General features: G+C 37.3%; 2 protein-coding genes and 1 pseudogene across 2 annotated transcripts; all 3 read left to right on the forward strand.

Moving 5' to 3' along the window:
* The first annotated feature begins 592 nt into the window (after positions 1-592).
* Positions 593-4,506, forward strand: ATATG18A (Transducin/WD40 repeat-like superfamily protein). Its single transcript, XM_059579815.2, has 4 exons — positions 593-1,592; positions 3,034-3,241; positions 3,666-3,792; positions 4,181-4,506. The coding sequence occupies exons 1-4, from the start codon at positions 753-755 to the stop codon at positions 4,269-4,271; spliced, it is 1,266 nt and encodes a 421-aa protein (XP_059435798.2). The 5' UTR covers positions 593-752; the 3' UTR covers positions 4,272-4,506.
* A 5,366-nt stretch (positions 4,507-9,872) lies between these two features.
* On the forward strand, positions 9,873-11,736 carry ATGSTF13 (Glutathione S-transferase family protein). The gene is made up of 3 exons (XM_059583864.2): positions 9,873-10,073; positions 10,212-10,260; positions 11,189-11,736. Exons 1-3 carry the CDS (start codon positions 9,927-9,929, stop codon positions 11,647-11,649), a joined length of 657 nt encoding a protein of 218 aa, XP_059439847.2. The 5' UTR covers positions 9,873-9,926; the 3' UTR covers positions 11,650-11,736.
* A 1,075-nt stretch (positions 11,737-12,811) lies between these two features.
* LOC132172378 (glutathione S-transferase-like) lies at positions 12,812-14,297 on the forward strand (annotated as a pseudogene).
* The last annotated feature ends 2,503 nt before the right edge of the window (positions 14,298-16,800 follow it).

A 16,800-nucleotide genomic window follows, 5' to 3' on the forward strand; every position in this document is an offset into this window, starting at 1 on the left:
AGTAGGCTTTGGAATCGAGTTGCTACTAGAGTTGACAACGTTCTCAACAAGTAGATTGTTTAATTATATAACTGTTATATCATTAAAAGTAAATATTTTTTATTAGTGTTAATTTAAAAATTATTTTTTTATTGCAACATTATCAAATTGTATGACAATTATATATTATAATACAAAATTACATTATTTCCGTCAATATACATTTTCTTTCTAATTAAAAGGGTAAAATAAAAAGAACAATCATAACTATTTTACTTAAGCATGATCATAATAGTGCCTCCTTGAGTGCACGACAATATGGTACCGTCAATATATGTACATGTTGAACAATGAATGATAAGGAAGCCCGGCCCAACAGAGCAGCAAGCCAGTAATGCGTGAAATAGAGGAGCCGTTGTTTTCGTTACGCTTCCTCAGCACGATACGTGTCGTCTAATCAATGAATAATTGAATGAATCACAGAGCTGGGAGACTGTTGGTGTTATTTAAGTTTTTACAAAAGAAATGTAAGAATATATAAAAATAAAAAATAAAAAATAAAAAATCACATATTATAAATTTAGATTTCAATAAATTAAAAGTGGGAAAAATTACTCCGATCGGAAAAGACTTCGTCCGTCGTTTATTACACACACTTCGTTTACAAGGATGAATAGGTAATTTACACATATCGTCGTTCTTAGGACGAAAGCGAGTACACTTCCGAGTCACCCCTAGGATTGTCCGAAATTGCATCCACGCCCCGATCTCCTATGGCGACGGTCTCTGCCTTCTCTTCCCCTCCCTGGCCCAACCCCAATTCAAACCCTAACCCTACTTTCGTCTCTCAGGCGGACCAGTCTTTTCCGCTAGACTCAGACTCCGAATCCTCCATGTCTCACCATCCAATTGAGTTCCACGACCACGACCAAAACCCTAACCCTAGCGTCCAGAAGCCGCTTCAGACGACGCCGTCCGATCCGGGGACGCTGCTTCACCTGTCGTTCAACCAGGACCACGGGTGCTTCGCAGTGGGCACGGACCATGGCTTCCGCATCTTCAACTGCGACCCGTTCCGCGAGATCTTCCGGCGGGAGTTCGCCGACGGAGGAATATCCGCCGTCGAGATGCTCTTCCGGTGCAACATCCTGGCCCTCGTCGGCGGCGGGCCCCACCCGCAGTACCCGCCCAACAAAGTCATGATCTGGGACGACCACCAGGGCCGGTGCATCGGCGAGCTCTCGTTCCGGTCCGAGGTCCGTTCCGTGCGGCTCCGCCGCGACCGGATCGTCGTCGTTTTGGAGCAGAAGGTGTACGTGTACAACTTCGCGGACCTGAAGCTGCTCCACCAGATAGAGACCATCGCGAACCCTAAGGGCCTCTGCGCGGTCTCGCAGTCGGCCGCGTCGCTGGTCCTGGTCTGCCCGGGGTTGCAGAAGGGCCAGGTTCGGGTCGAGCACTACGCATCGAAGAGGACCAAGTTTATCATGGCGCACGACTCGAGGATCGCATGCTTTGCGCTCACCCCGGACGGCCAGCTGCTCGCCACGGCGAGCTCTAAGGGGACTTTGGTCCGGATCTTCAATACCGTTGATGGAACACTGCTTCAAGAGGTATGTGATTAGTTTTATAATGAACCTTTATGCAATTGAGCTACATATCCCCTGAAATTTGAAGCTATTGTGGTGCTAATTGTGTAATTCATGAAATTGTATATGCTCTTGGAAAGGAAATTCCTTAATTAGGCACTTTCTGTGATTGGAGAGATTGGCTTATTGCATTTCGTAAGATGTAATTATGTTATGCAGGGCAATGTATGCAGTTGAGCTTAGAGTTAGTTGCTAGGGCTACTATTGAAGGCTAGTAAAATTCATCAAAAAAAAAAGAAAAAAAAAAAAAGAAGGCTAGTAAGGAATCGAATCCTGACAATGAGCTCGAATTATTTGAAGTTGGCATTTGAATTAATTGAATAAAGACTAATTACTTTCCGTTTTGAATGTTCTTTTGTGTTCATTAGTCCATTAGAGATGATAGGTAAGGCTAAGTTTTTGCTTGTGTAGGTTCTGATAAGTATATTTAAGTTTATTGTGTATGCTTTTGGATTTCAAGAATCTTAAAACCTCAAAATAAATGCAACGGCAGGAGTGATGTTATCATGTATGTTGCCGTCGTCTATATGCTGCCAGTGTAACCATGATCTAGAATGTTCTTTTTCTTAACTGTCAATAAATCCTTATTGTCTCTTTTAAGGCTGCATTTGTTTCTATGTGAAATATTTTCTGAGGAAACATATTTTTTGGTCAAAAATATTTTTCGGTAAAATCATTATTATTTTTTGGTAATGACCCTGAAAATAATGTGAAAATGTTTTTGGATATTTAGTTGGTATAATTTTTTTTTTTTGTTGCAAAACTCCTTGCCGAGGGCCTGTGCACCCCCGGGATTAGTCGGAGCGAAGCTCCGGATACCCGGTGCCAAATAAAATATATATATATATATATATATATATTTTCACTAAAATAGGGAACCAAGTGGAAAGTGGCCTGAAACAGTTGGAAACTGCTAGATGCCTTAATTATGATCAGGCCATGCTCGTGCTTGCAGTAGGTCATCACCACCATCTTCTTGTGGTTGAAGCATTGAGTAGACTCCACTGGTGCTGCTGTTCTTGGAACCCCAGTAGGAGGTGTTGGAGAGGAGGGGCTGTGTGGGATATGGTGCAAGAGAAGATGGGGTATGTTGGGGATTTGGAGTGGATGGTTAGCTGTGATTGGTTAGCTAGGAATTCTGTAAAGCCACAATGACTTTACAGAATTCCTAGTCATTGTGGCTTAGAAGTTTGGACATTTCTGTTGCATAATTTTGTTCTTAGGACACATCTTGCATTAGGAAACTATGTTGTATATTGGGTTCAATATTACTTTGTTACCTGTGACATGTTAAAAATTTATGATTTGCATTCTAATCTTTTTCATATGATGCTGATGTATAGTTGTGCATTCAAAATGTTATATATATATATATATTTTAAAATTAACTGGATACTGAATGCAGGTAAGGAGGGGTGCTGACAGAGCGGAAATCTACAGTTTGGCATTCTCTTCAACTACCCAGTGGTTAGCAGTCTCAAGCGACAAGGGAACTGTCCACATTTTCAACCTTAAGCTTAATAATGGATTGCCAGGGACTGACAAGTCGCGATATGCACCTGATTCTAATCTTGCTGTTACACAATCAAGCTCATCTCTCTCTTTCATTAAAGGTAAAATGTACTTATCTCCTTGTCATAATTTGCTGCTAAGTGAGATTATGTTTGGGAATGTCCATGATGATATAAATAATTTGTTTTATGTTGTTGGCCTTTGAAGGAACTGATATAATTAACAAATTTGAGCCCTCAAATGGTTGATATTGTATTTTCTTGCCCATGACATTCAAGAAACTTCATAATCGGAAATGCCATGTAAAAAAACGGGAGGCTTGTATTTTCATGTGTACCCAAACATGTTCTTAATGTAAATTGAGGGATTCCTTTCAAAAAAAAAATGTAAATTGAGGGATAGAATGAAGTTGCTGTGGTTTGTAAGGGATAGAATTAAGGATAAATTTCTTCTTTGTTTGCTACTCTGACAAAGTGTGCTTGCCTCTTTCTGGCCTCTGGGTCTAAATTGGCTTATCACTTGCAGGAGTGTTGCCCAAGTATTTTAGTTCAAACTGGTCAGTTGCCCAGTTTCGCTTGCCTGAGGGTTCTCATTACATTGTTGCTTTTGGTCACCAAAAGAATACAGTGGTAATTCTTGGCATGGATGGAAGGTAAGAGTTATCTCAATAAAGCACTGATTCCTTTAATAGCCATTTATAATATAGGATACAGACTATCTTTTAGGGGTCTTTGAAAAGGAAAAACCATTTTTTCTGAACTAGAGTCTCTTGGCGGCTGGCTTAGTAATTACTACTTCACTTACTGTTAGGCACTATCCTGGTCAGCTCTTGACAAAAGGATTCATCTTATGAGCTGCACATAAAATAGCTGGAATTAGATATTTATTTAGAATCACCTTGAAGATTCTTCTGGAGAAGATTGCTGGAATTAGCTGTGGAACCATGGTTCCTTTGGCCCCAAACAAATTAATAGTTCATATAGTTAAGTTTAAATGTCTGACACTTGGAATTATTTATATGTAACTAAATGAATATGCAGCTTCTATCGATGTGAATTTGACTCATCGAATGGAGGAGAGATGACACAGCTGGAATATCACAACTTTCTGAAGCCAGAAGAAGCTTTCTGATAGTGTATGATATGTATCTTGGCTACATATAATAAATATTCTTTTACTTATTTCTCCCTGATTTAGGATATTGGTAATCATGCTGTATATATATATATATATATGAGTGTAAATCATGCCTTACTGGTCTTCCAAAATTAAGGGAAAAATGACTGCAACATCTGTCTCAATCTGTTCATAGCAAGTTTGTAAATGCAAGTGGTCTGCTTGAAAAATATATTATGATCCTTGAATAGCATTTGAGAATATTCACTTATCAGATTTATTTGCCAGGCTTAACCAATTAGTGCAGGTTCGACATTTCATATTCAAATAATTATTGGTCAGAGAAAAACTATGGATATTATCATCATTAGGCTGCAAGAAAATTTGAAATTTATATTTCTTGGCTCTATTATTTAAGTTTAATTGATAGCGGAAGCTGTTACATTGTCAATGATGGGGACACACTTGATGGGAAATGGATTGGGCAGGATATGGATAAACATCTGCATTTTGATGGAGATACGGTTGATTTTATCCTCAACATTCATCTTCTGTAAAATATTGTTGAGGATGAAATTGTTTGGATCTTTAGCACAACATTTCTCATTTGGGAAATAGCTTGAAGCATCTCCCCTGTTAGATCCAAATGATGAATAGGACCTATCCTACTAAAAGCCTGAAACACTTGAACACCTAGTTATGAAATGTCACTACACCCTACTCTCCTATAGTTCTGAATGTAGGAGCGAATTATAGGAATCTGCCTAAACCGTTTTGGTTTGAAGCTTAATGGGTAAGAGATAATAGAAGCCTTGGGGGTAGTTTTTTATTTATTTTTTTATTTTAATTCAATATAATGAAAATGGGTTACAATGGAGGGTTTTTCCCGTTCCTAAAACGTAAAGAATATAAAATGGGAGAATGATTGTGAATGCTTCCAAACATTTGGTTCGAAGAGGCCCTTTAGTGGTATGGTGTGCACAAAAATTAGCACATCAGGATGACTTTAAGGCAATCCAATTGGGGAAGAGATGGAACTGCTGGTTGATGTCGGCAGAAGCTTGGGCAGAGGCCCATTTAGTGGCAAGGTGGGGAGAGTTGATGGCAAGAATGGTGACCAAAGAATCACCTTCAAGGATGAGGGGGAAAAACCAAAATTTGAGGAAAGTTGCACTGTTAGGAGAGCGGCTTTGGCTTCACCTTGCTTTGCGTCCATGTGGGGGAGCCTTAGGGAGCAAGCGGCAAGGATTTCATCATGGTAGTCTTTAAGAATTGCAGCAGCAACTGCAAACTGAGGTCTAGTAACCACATCAAAATTTGCTTTGAGATATCCCCTAGGTGCTCGCCGGGGGGGGTGGGGTGGGGTTGGGGAACCAATCATTCATGTAGTCCGTGTTTGATTTCCAGGCAGCAATGTGGTGAGAAACTGATGCTGCGTAGGATTGTAATAAATCAGAAAAACAGCAAGTAGAAGGGATAAATATTCTTAAAATTGTGAGACTATCAACAAAATCAAAGGAATCTTCTATAAACAATAGATGCTATCTCGGGTTTAAAGAAAAATCATAAATAAACTCAACTCTAAATATTCTTATCGAAGAAAACTAAATCATAATCATAAATTGCGTTTCTGGAGGCTATAAGAATGTATTTATAACCTCAAGACTCTTAAACCTAATTAAACTACGAATTAGAGTCGGAATTGTAAATCTATGAATGGTGTCCGGACAGGATATACCCTGTCTTTGGACACGTAAACAAAACATGCGTAAAAATAAGATAACATAGAGGCGTATCCGGACAGGCTAAACCCGTGTCCGAACACGACTTCCAGACACTTTAATATTTGGGGTGTGTTCGGACAGGCTGGACCCGTGTCCGGACACAACTTCCAGAAACTTCCTTTTTAGGTTCCTTAATCTACATCATTCTCCCCAGGTTGGAGAGAATTCGTCATCGAATTCGGCCGGTTCTTTCCACGGTCTTTCGGATGCCCCGTCAACTCATTCCATTCTCATCTCCTCAAAATCACCACAATGCCACACCCCGTAATATATGTGATGGCCCTAATCATCAGCAGATTGCGACGATTATGTTGATGGCCCTGCACCTCACCTCGCCGTGTAGACTCGCCATGCTTTTCTCGTGCCTTGCCCTTTCCACATGCTATGAGAATTCCCAAAGTACTCACACAGACCCATTCACTCTTTGATAGAAAAGCCGTCTTTGCCATATAGATCTCATCACAAATTTGGTTAGAAGAATTTGACAAAATGGCATCTACCCCGATGAAATCAACATAATTAATTGGCGCAACACTCAAATCAAAGGCTTTATCCTCGGGGCTATTATCAAGCATATGGTGTGTAGAATTGTCATAAAAAATTGCAAAACTATCCGAAAGATTTACCTCTTTCAAGGGTTCCTCTTCTTCGTGAAAAATTGCAATACACTTTGAAAGATGTATCTCTTCCACTTGTCGTCTCAATTCGTCATGCTCTTTAGAGCTCTTGTTGTAATGCGGATGATTAGGAAGGTTAGACCCCGACACCAAATCAAGTTGAGGTTGAATGCCTCACAATGGGGGCATCTCTTTTGATAATTTAGTTGAGAACACGTCGACAAATTCCTCCAACACCTCCTTTACCGGTTCCGGTATAACCCCCTTATTGCTACTTCCTGTACCCGTCAACTTCCGCTTTGCTACAAAGGATTGATCATCCCCTTGTAAAGGTTTTGGCTCCGCCCCTTGGCTAGGTAGCAACGTCAATCTGATTTTACCAACCATGAAGCTGTACGTGTTCTTTGTTTCATCATGGATAGCAGCTTTATCATCTTGCCACGGCTTGCCTAATAATAGGTGACATGTAGCCATGTCGACTACGTCACACCACACATGATCGACACATTTAGCTCCAATAGAAAAAGACACTTGGCAATGTTTAGATACCCTTACCTCGTTTCCTTTCGTGAGCCACTCCAATTGATAGGGAGTAGGATGCCTCTTGGTCTCGAGCCCTAGCTTCCGAACTGCTTCTTCCAAAACTACATTCATACACTCCTTGGATCGATGACAAGCTTGGCCCCATTGCCCTCCCATGGTGCATGTAGTTTAAAATTGCCGGCAAGTACCTTCAATGTATCGGGACATCGATTGATGCTTGACCTTTGCCGCCTCCCTAGACACCTCTTTTTTGTAGGACTTTTCTATTTTCTTTGTTACGGCTATAGACCATTGTCTCCAATTCTATGATTTTCGGCCTATGGTATAACTATGGAGTAAGAAAGCGACTCGCATATATTTCAATAGTTTCTCCCAACTATTGATTTTCAATTTGCCTTGTTGCACCCTAGTTTGCTTCAGTTGTTGCCACCACGCAGTAACTTTTCCCCGGAATGTGTTTACCATCAAAGAGACTTGTCGTTCATCGGGCACCTCTTTGAATTCAAGAACCTCTTTAACATTCAACATCCAATCCATAAATTCTTTGGGTTGTAGATTCTCTTGGAATTCTGAAATATTGAGTTTGAACCCGTTCTCCCACCTATTGGCATGAGCTTGTGCATGGTGCTGACTTCCGTGCGTTCGGCGCTCCGCAAAAGGGTTTCCGGATCCATTCTCATTGTGACCACCCATGTCGGATAATCGGGTAGTGAGGGTTTCGATTTGATCCCTCATAGTCCTGACTTGCTCCTCCATGTGTTGCTAACATTCTGCGATAAATTTGTTTTCCGCCCTTGCGTATCGCGGTTTTGGTTGACGACGATGAACGCTCGAACTATCCATGTTGGCTAAGTGATTGGTAAGGACCCCGTGTTGGGTGCACTCACGCTTCCTCTTTTGCATGGCTACACCACCAAACCTCTCCTCCATGTGCCGCAAATGAATCGCCAGTTGTTCCTTACGTGTTGTCTCTGTGTGCATGTGCACTTTGTTCATGTTTGCCATATGGTTGCCCCTTCCCATTTATGGAAAGTAACTTGGGCTCTGATACCAACTGATGCAGCGTAGGATTGTGATAAACTAGAAAAACAGCAAGTAGAAGGAATAAATATTCCTAAGATGAAAAGTAACTTGGGAATGCAGCCTATAAAAATGGCAACCCACTAAGATGGATAAAACAATCCGAAGTAAAAGAAATAAACCCTTATAAACTTAGATCTAGTTTAGCTTTCAAAGAAACCGAACCAACTAAAAAATAACAACTTTGATCTAGTTCGGCTTCAAAGGAAACAAACTAAAAAGAGAAAGAACAACCAAAAATGAATTTTGAACACAGACAAAAAGTATGAAGCCCAAACAATCTGGGTTAAGTCGTAAACAACATTTAAAAACAAAAAAGTAAATAAGGAAAAAATAACCCATAAAACAGTGGGTTAAGTTAGTGCATGTCATTGGAAATCAATGTTAGAAATTGAGAACACATCAGAAGATATATATTTTAAATCGAGTGCACTAAAATATGTGGTTTGACTGAATCATTTCTGACTTGTCCTGGGCAACAAGTTTCCGCGACTGTTTCGGCACTTCAGCCAATGCAATCTCACGTAATTCTGACATCACTTCATATATATATATATATACTATTTATTGATTACCGCGCCAATCCAAGTTATTTTATTTATCTAACAAAATCAAACTTACCCCCTAGATTTTCATGTAATTTCAATTTATTTCTTTAGTTTTCAACAATTAAATCTTAGGTTTTCCTTCCATTTTAAAATAAGTTAGTGTAAATTTACCCTCCAAATAATTATCAGATATACACCATCTCTAATTCCCCATAGAGAGGACATTTTTCGCTCATAGGAGGGGCATCCTCCCCTCATCTAGTGAGGGTCGGATGGCCACTTTTTTCATATATATATATATATATATATATATAAAGAAGTAGGTAGTATAGTAGTAAGGACATTTTTCTGTAGTCTATGTAGCATAGGGTCTTGCATTCAACCATGTGAAGCTCTGAAGGATCCAAATTAAATTAAATTAAAAAAAAAAAAGAGAGAGAAGCAATTGTCGCTTTGTAAAGAAGATGAAAAGTAGTACATTTTTCTGCTTTTACCGCGAAAGAAAAAGAATTATTCACCGTAAAATGAATGTGATTCTATGAATAGAGATGGTGTGAAATTTTGAAGAGACCAAGTCAATACCCCAATAAAATATTCTAATTAACCTGCAGGGTTTATTTTTCCTATGTACAAATTAATCGTATTAATAGGATTCGCATGATTTCATAATTAATTGATCAACAATGCAATCAATTCTGCCTCCATCCTTGAATGTAGCATGTAAGTTTTGAGCTTAGACTGTAAGAATTGCAGGTGTTTTTTCAAGTTTGATTAAATCATAATCTGACTTAATTAGCCTCTCTAGAACATTAATAAGAATTGAAGGCAGTTAATACTATAGCCATGTATATGTGAGGATTCTCTATTGCAGATATTCAAACTTATACTCTAATACATACCTAATTACTTAAAAATTTTCTTAGGCTATTGAGCAACCCCCTCAATGGTAATAACTTTTTGTCAATTTAAAAAGTATGATACATGATATAAAAGTAAAAATAGTTATATATATATATAAAAAGAGCTTCCTCTATATATATTTCATACATCTCGATCTCTCTTGAATCTTGGATATACTTTGTGTTTTGTGATAAGAAAATGGGTCTCAAGCTTTATGGAATTCCCGTGTCCACAAACACCACTCGCGCGTTGGTGTGCCTCCACGAGAAAGGTGTAGATTTTGAGCTGGTTCCGGTTAACCTTTTCGGCGGAGAAAACAGGCAGCCTTCTTTTCTCGCTAAGAATGTATATACATATCTATCTACTCTTTTCGATCTTACTCCTTTGCACTCATTTTTCTCCTCTACATTGTGTTTTCCAATTGGTTAATATATATTAATGGTTTCTTTCTTTTTCTTTTTCTTTTTCAAATTTTTTTTGCAGCCCTTCGGCCTGATTCCTGTGCTAGAAGATGGTGATTTCACTATTTTCGGTAAGTTTTCACCTCATCTTTTTTTGTTTTTTTTTTCTTTTTCCTCTCACATTTACGACTGTCTAAGGTTCTAGCAATGTCAAAAGTTGTGTTAACGTTTGAGCTCGGAATATTGTGCACTTCTTATGCTTTTGTCTCATTGAATTTAACGGCCGGTGATTTCAAAGGGTTCAGTTGCCGAGTTTTTTTAGAGACTGCATTTTGAGGAAATGTTGAAAAATAAAGGTTTTTTTTTTTTTTTTTTTTTTTTTTTTTTTTTTTTTCTGAAAAAAAAAGAGAAATGCTAGATTCTGCCTTGGTGTTCTTCTATTGTTCTTTTAGTCTTAAGTGAATATTATTTTATAAAAAAAGAAAAAAGAAAAATTACTCTTATTTCTATTTACAAAATAATATTAACTTAGGACTAAGAGGAGAACACCAAGACTTAGCATTTCCCCTTAAAAAAAAGAAAGAAAGAAAAAAAAAAGAAGGTATTTTTACATTTTCTATAGATAATAACTTTTTTCCTAATTTATGAAGAAATAATATTTTTATTATTAGTGGATTTACTCTCTAAATCGTGATTGCTGTAAGCTTCTTGTTTTTATTTTTAATTTTAATTTTAATTTTTTTCAAATGAGAGGCTTGCCTTCTTTGCGTCTCCAAGACACATTCGGGTAGAGCTAGCTAGAGATCATTAGACCGACAGAACTTTAATCACATAATTAAGATATTTGAAAATAAGTTGAAACTTAAAAGAGAACCCAAAGTAATAAAACAAGATCTGAATTCTTTGACTTTTTCCCCACAAGTATTTTTTGGTTTTCTCAATGGGATGTGGAGCTGTCAGATTAATGTTATAGGTTTCAGGTTCAAATCTTGTCCTTAGTAAAAAAAAAAAAAAACCTTAATTAATATAGTGCATAATTTCATTTTAATTATAACACAGAATCCAGGGCAATTACATCATATGTAGCAGAGAAATTCAAGGAAACTGGCCCTGATCTGATAAGGCACCAAAACCCAAAAGAAGCGGCATTAGTGAAGGTGTGGATAGAGGTAGAATCCCAGAATTTTCAGCCTGCAATCTCTCCCATTGTCTACCAATCTTTGGTGGCTCCTCTGCTTGGGAACACACCCGACCAGGCAGCCATTGACACCAACTTGGAAAAGCTTGGAAAAGTGCTTGATGTTTATGAGTCCAAGCTGAGCAGCACCAAGTACCTGGCTGGTGATTTCTTTAGCCTGGCTGATCTCCACAACTTTCCTTACATTTTTTATTTCATGAAGACTCCATGGGCTTCTCTGGTCAATGATCGTCCCCATGTTAAGGCATGGTGGGAGGACATTTCTTCTAGGTCTGCTTTCAAGAAAGTGGCTGAGGGTATGACTTTTGGTGAGAAGAAATGATAAAGTTTTTAGGGTTTCTATTTCCAACATCTTGGAAAAACTTATTTTGTGCTGCTTGTTATCTGTTTGAATTATAAAAATTATTATTGTCTGGTTGTTATTTGTTTGAATTATAAAAATTCTCTTTTATTTGGGATGAATCCTATAATATTCCTGATTACAACTTTATTAGTATCGTTGCAAATGACGATTTAGATTCTTAGTTCATTTAAGTAAAAGTGACATTGGCATTAAAATGCGGTTACAGGTTAGTGGTTATTGACTAAAACCGCTAACCGCAATCGCCTAAGCGATTAATTAGTAAAATCGGTTAATTGCCTCCACTAATCACTTAGGCGGTTAACTAGCGGCTAGGGCTAGCAGTTATTTAATAATCACCGCTCACTGCTTTTTAATTTTTTAAAAGGAAAAAGATTAAAAAAAATAAAATGAAATTACAAAAAAAAAAAAAAAAAACACTAAAATGACGCCATTTCTATGATAATACGGTAAGACCCTACTATATGTGATGTCATTTCTAGAGTTTGATATATATTTTTCTATATTTAAACGTCGTTTAAGAAATGGCAATGCAAAGCGGTGTTTGAAGCATGACCCACTTTGAATCTACAATATTCACGGGTCATAAACAGTTAATACCTTTTATTCTTTGATTTAATGTCAATTGAACACTAGGCTTCTAAGAACCTGACCCAGCGTTCTTGATGGAAAATACTAGGGCCCTAGGGGCTAGGGCCAATGCAACAAACAACATAACGATAAATGAGTTAAGCAGAAAGTAAATTGTCTTGCGTAGAAAAAGAAAGAAAGAAAGCAGAAAGTACTCTACGTACCCAAACAAAACAATAACATACCCGGCCAAATCATTCATGTTTGCTTGGTCATGCTTTGGTATTTTATTGTCGTTGTGTCCGGCCCTGTGGGGTTCTTTCTTTTAGAAATTAACTTTTTTTAATTACAAAAATAAAACGTGAGTGTTAGATAGAGCAACTACTATAGAACTTAATTAATCCCTATCTAACAACTCCACCCCCAGCTAATCCTCACGCGCTATCTAGCATTCAAAGTTTGTAGTTTTATTTATATAATCAAATGCCCGATCTATTGTACATCGGTTTCTGTAGGAATATACATTTCTTCTTAATTAGCTATATAAGGTTTTTAGAAATAATATATCTCCTTGCTATCCCTCCTTTCTTGAATCCTTTCCTCTTGTATAAGGGTGATCAGCCAAAGTATATGGCAAACCGGAAAGTCTACGGCAGCCTCAACTCGCCGGCCACATTGAAGGTTCTGGCATGCCTCTTTGAGCATGATCTTGATTTTGAGTTTGTTCCAGTCAATATGGATGCCGGAGAGCACAAAAAGAAATCTTTTCTTTCTATGAATGTAAGTTAATTAGTGCATGTCCCGGGCTTAATTTGCACTACTTTCTCCATAATTCAGCAATGATAATTATGTTTCCATGCCTTCAGTTTTGAGCAAGCAAGTAATATCACTATTAACATTCTTGTTGATTGGTTTTTATCATGTCATTGCATACACATGCATGTGATGCCATGTAAACTTTCTAATGGCAATGGGCATGCGTATTTGGTTAATTAAGCTAGGGTTATATAGTTTCTCTTCCAAGAAGCAAGAAAAGTATATAAAGGCATCTCAATGGCATAGCTTGTAGAGTTCATCTATTTTGTAGCCATTTGGTCAGGTTCCCGTATACGAGGACCGTGGCATCAAGCAATTCGGTAAGCCATGCATACCCTGATTTCATCATAATCCTCTACAATTTTTTCAAATTACGGAATTTAGGCCTTCTCTTTTTACATCAAAAACCGCTTGGAAAATGCCACATATTGAAAAGATGGCATTTTTTTGTTGAGAGTTGAATATATTTTCATTAAATTCTTGCTCTTTATGTTGTAAAAAATTTTTGTGCAAAAAACTGTATTTTGAATTTTTTTTTTTTTAAAAAGCGTTTTTACGAAAGTGAAAAACAAACCTATTTGGTTGTCGGGATAACATGCAACTTTTTTTATAAGTGACATTTTTCAAGTCTTCGATGCTTGAAAACGGCCTAAATTTCGTAATTTGAGAACCTACAATTTTTTTGAAATTGCAAAGAGATCCTTATATGCTCAGTTTGCTACATTAATTACTTCGGCTAACTACAATTAATGCAACCGATTAATTATAGAATCAAGAGCAATAATAAGATGCACGAGCTTTGAGTATGGCAAGAAAGGAGAAGAGATTATCCACTGGACGCCAAGAAGCAGGCGGTAGTAGGCAATTGGATAGACGTTGAGGGTCACCAGTTTGAGCCAGCAGCATTGAAACTAATTCATGAGATGGTGATTAAGCCGAAGAATGGCTTGGCTCCAGACCAAGGTGTGGTGGCTGAGGCTGAAGCCGAGTTAGGCAATGTTCTTGATGTGTATGAAGCTCGGCTAGCAAAATCCAAGTATTTGGGATCTGATAGATACACCATTGCTGATATGCTTCACCTCCCGAATTTGCAGAGCCTTGTGGGAACGACAGCCAAGAAGCTCATTGAATCGAGACCTCATGTGAAATCATGGTGCTCTCAGATCCTGGCTCGGCCTGCATGGGTCAAGGTGCTTGAGATGAAGCATAAGGCACGAGCCTAGGCTCAGTCTATATATATATATATATATATATATATATGGACTAAGAATAATTGATGCAAGTGTTGCTTGTAACACTCTCCATTATGGTCTGAGATATATATTTCTTTCGCTACTTCTATTTATTTTTGGAAGGATAGAAATTAGTTAGAAACTTGTGAGGGAAGAGTTTTTCTTCAAATTGAATTGGAAGAATTTTTTCCAACACATGTCACTTTTTCATGTGAGAAATATATATTTTTTAAATAGTATATGAACAACACATGCTTTCTAAATAAAATTTATTCCAGCGTTATCATTGTAATTAAAAAAAAACTTGCATTTCTCACACATGGAGAAGACGTCATTTTTATAAAAAGTTCAACCATTCTCTAGTATCCAACTATTTAAATCGATATTGTTGGACAAAAGCAATAAATATGGCTCACTATTTGATGAATCAATTGAATGTTAGATAATCTCCGAAAATATTTGGTTAGGTAGGTCTACTAATTTCTTCCATTTTAAAAATGTCATTGCCTTGCATATGTTTATATATGTAGATGATAAGCTTGACTTGAGCTTAGTGTTAATCTTTTTAATTTTTTTTTTAAAAAAAATTTAAAGGACAAAGTTTTCTTTCAAACTGAGTTGAAAGAATTTCCTTCAACTTATTCTATAAAAATGACATGTGTCTCTTTTTTTTAGTAACATGTGAGATCCATATGAGTTTTTAATAAAATTTATTTCAACTTTGTCTCTGCTATTAAAAAAACATGTGTATCTCACATGTTTAAGGCACACATGTCACTTTTATAAACTAGGTTGAAGGAACCAGTTTAGAGGAAAACTTTATCCAATTTTAAATTTTAAATTTTAAATTTTAAATTTATTTATTTTATCATGCATATGGGATGAAATCATACAAGTTGTGGGGTTTTAACTTTAAATCACTTATATTTATTATGAGTAGGGATTTTACATTTGAGGAGACTCTGTAGATTAACCTAAATTACATGCATGGATCAACTTCATAAATATGCTATTAATATTATTACTAATGTTAGTATTAATAAAGAACATGTTTGAGATTGCACCAGGGGGGAATATGATCATCTCCAGTTCATGGCTAGAATTTATTCTTAGAAATCCTAAAGTCACAAATAAGATACATGACCACTAACTAAAAATAATAATAAAATATTATTTTATATTTAAATAAAAATAAATAATAAAATATTAAGGAGTGGCCGAACCACCCCAGTTTAGGGCTGGTTTGGCTTCGGTCACCCTAGATCGCCGGTCTGGGGTGGTCGAAGCCACCCCATGGCCCTTGGGGGTGGTCCGGCCACCCCAAGGGCCAAATCTAAAAAAAAAAAAAAAAAAAAAAAATTCGTTTGGTCCTTGGGGTGGTCCGGGGGTGGTCGGACCACCCCCAATGGCCAAATCTAAAAAAAAGATAATAATTTGTTTGGCCCTTGGGGGTGGTCGGACCACCCCCGTTGGGCTTGGGGGTGGCTTCGGCCACCCCAGATGGCCAGTATGGGGTGGCCAAAGCCACCCCCATGGCCCTTGGAGTGGTCCGGCCACCCCCAAGGGCCATGGGGTGGCTTCGGGCACCCCAGCCCCAAACTGGGGTGGTCCGGCCACCCCTTAATATTTTATTATTTTTATTTAAATTTAAAATAATATTTTATTATTATTTTTAGTTAGTGGACATGTGTCCTATTTATGGCTTTAGGATTTTTAAGAATAAATCCTAACCATGAACTGGATGAAGATCCTATTCCGCGCTAGGGAGGGTAAAAAGTACTTTTAATGCTTAGAAAGCTGTGTCAAACAAAAGCTGACATGTTTAGCATTTCTATTGGTAAAAAATTTTAAAAGTATTTCTTTGACTTTTTTACTTTAAAAATTAATTGTCAAAGCGCACTTTTGAAAAAAACTTAAAATTGAAGCTTTTTTTAAAATACACTTTTTGACTTTAATAGTTTTACTTCCCAACGCAATCTCAAATATGCTCAAAGTGTTACAAAAAACCCTAGCAATAACAACTAATTTAAATTTTCATCAAAGTTTCAACTATTCTCTAGTATCCAACTATTTAATTAGATATTATTGCATGGTTTTTCATCAAAATTTTATTCTAAGTGTGGTTTATTTTCATCCAAACCCTATTTTATCTAATTAAAAAGAAATTTTACCCTATATCTAATTTCATCCAAACCGGCGGCTGGTATACGGCAAGAAATCTCCCTACCGACATCAAGTCGATTGGTAGGCGAGATGATATTTTTGAAATCGGTTTTCGAACCGAACCGAACCGCTACTATTGTAGTTTTTTAAAATCGACTCCGCCGCTGCAACAGCTTCTCCATCCCCACCACCAAACTAGTTCGTTTACACCAACATTTACAATAGAAAAATATGCAAAACCCAAATACCCAATTCAATTCCTTCACTCAAAACATACGTACGCCCAAAACCAAAACTAAAGTCAATCAAATCAAATCCCAACAACAAAAAG

Source organism: Corylus avellana, chromosome 1 (genome assembly GCF_965113065.1).
Source record: "Corylus avellana chromosome 1, dhCorAvel1.hap1.2, whole genome shotgun sequence".
NCBI lineage: Eukaryota > Viridiplantae > Streptophyta > Magnoliopsida > Fagales > Betulaceae > Corylus > Corylus avellana.

What these genes read in the sequence shown, in the direction of transcription:
- ATGSTF13 (XM_059583864.2), top strand. Translation starts at nt 9,927, where the DNA reads ATGGGTCTCAAGCTTTATGGAATTCCCGTGTCCACAAACACCACTCGC. An exon ending in CTTCTTTTCTCGCTAAGAAT is followed by an intron (nt 10,074 to 10,211) that starts GTATATACATAT and finishes TTTTTTTTGCAG; the next exon opens with CCCTTCGGCCTGATTCCTGT. An exon ending in TGGTGATTTCACTATTTTCG is followed by an intron (nt 10,261 to 11,188) that starts GTAAGTTTTCAC and finishes ATTATAACACAG; the next exon opens with AATCCAGGGCAATTACATCA.
- ATATG18A (XM_059579815.2), top strand. Translation starts at nt 753, where the DNA reads ATGGCGACGGTCTCTGCCTTCTCTTCCCCTCCCTGGCCCAACCCCAAT. An exon ending in ATCTCTCTCTTTCATTAAAG is followed by an intron (nt 3,242 to 3,665) that starts GTAAAATGTACT and finishes TATCACTTGCAG; the next exon opens with GAGTGTTGCCCAAGTATTTT. An exon ending in ATTCTTGGCATGGATGGAAG is followed by an intron (nt 3,793 to 4,180) that starts GTAAGAGTTATC and finishes ATGAATATGCAG; the next exon opens with CTTCTATCGATGTGAATTTG.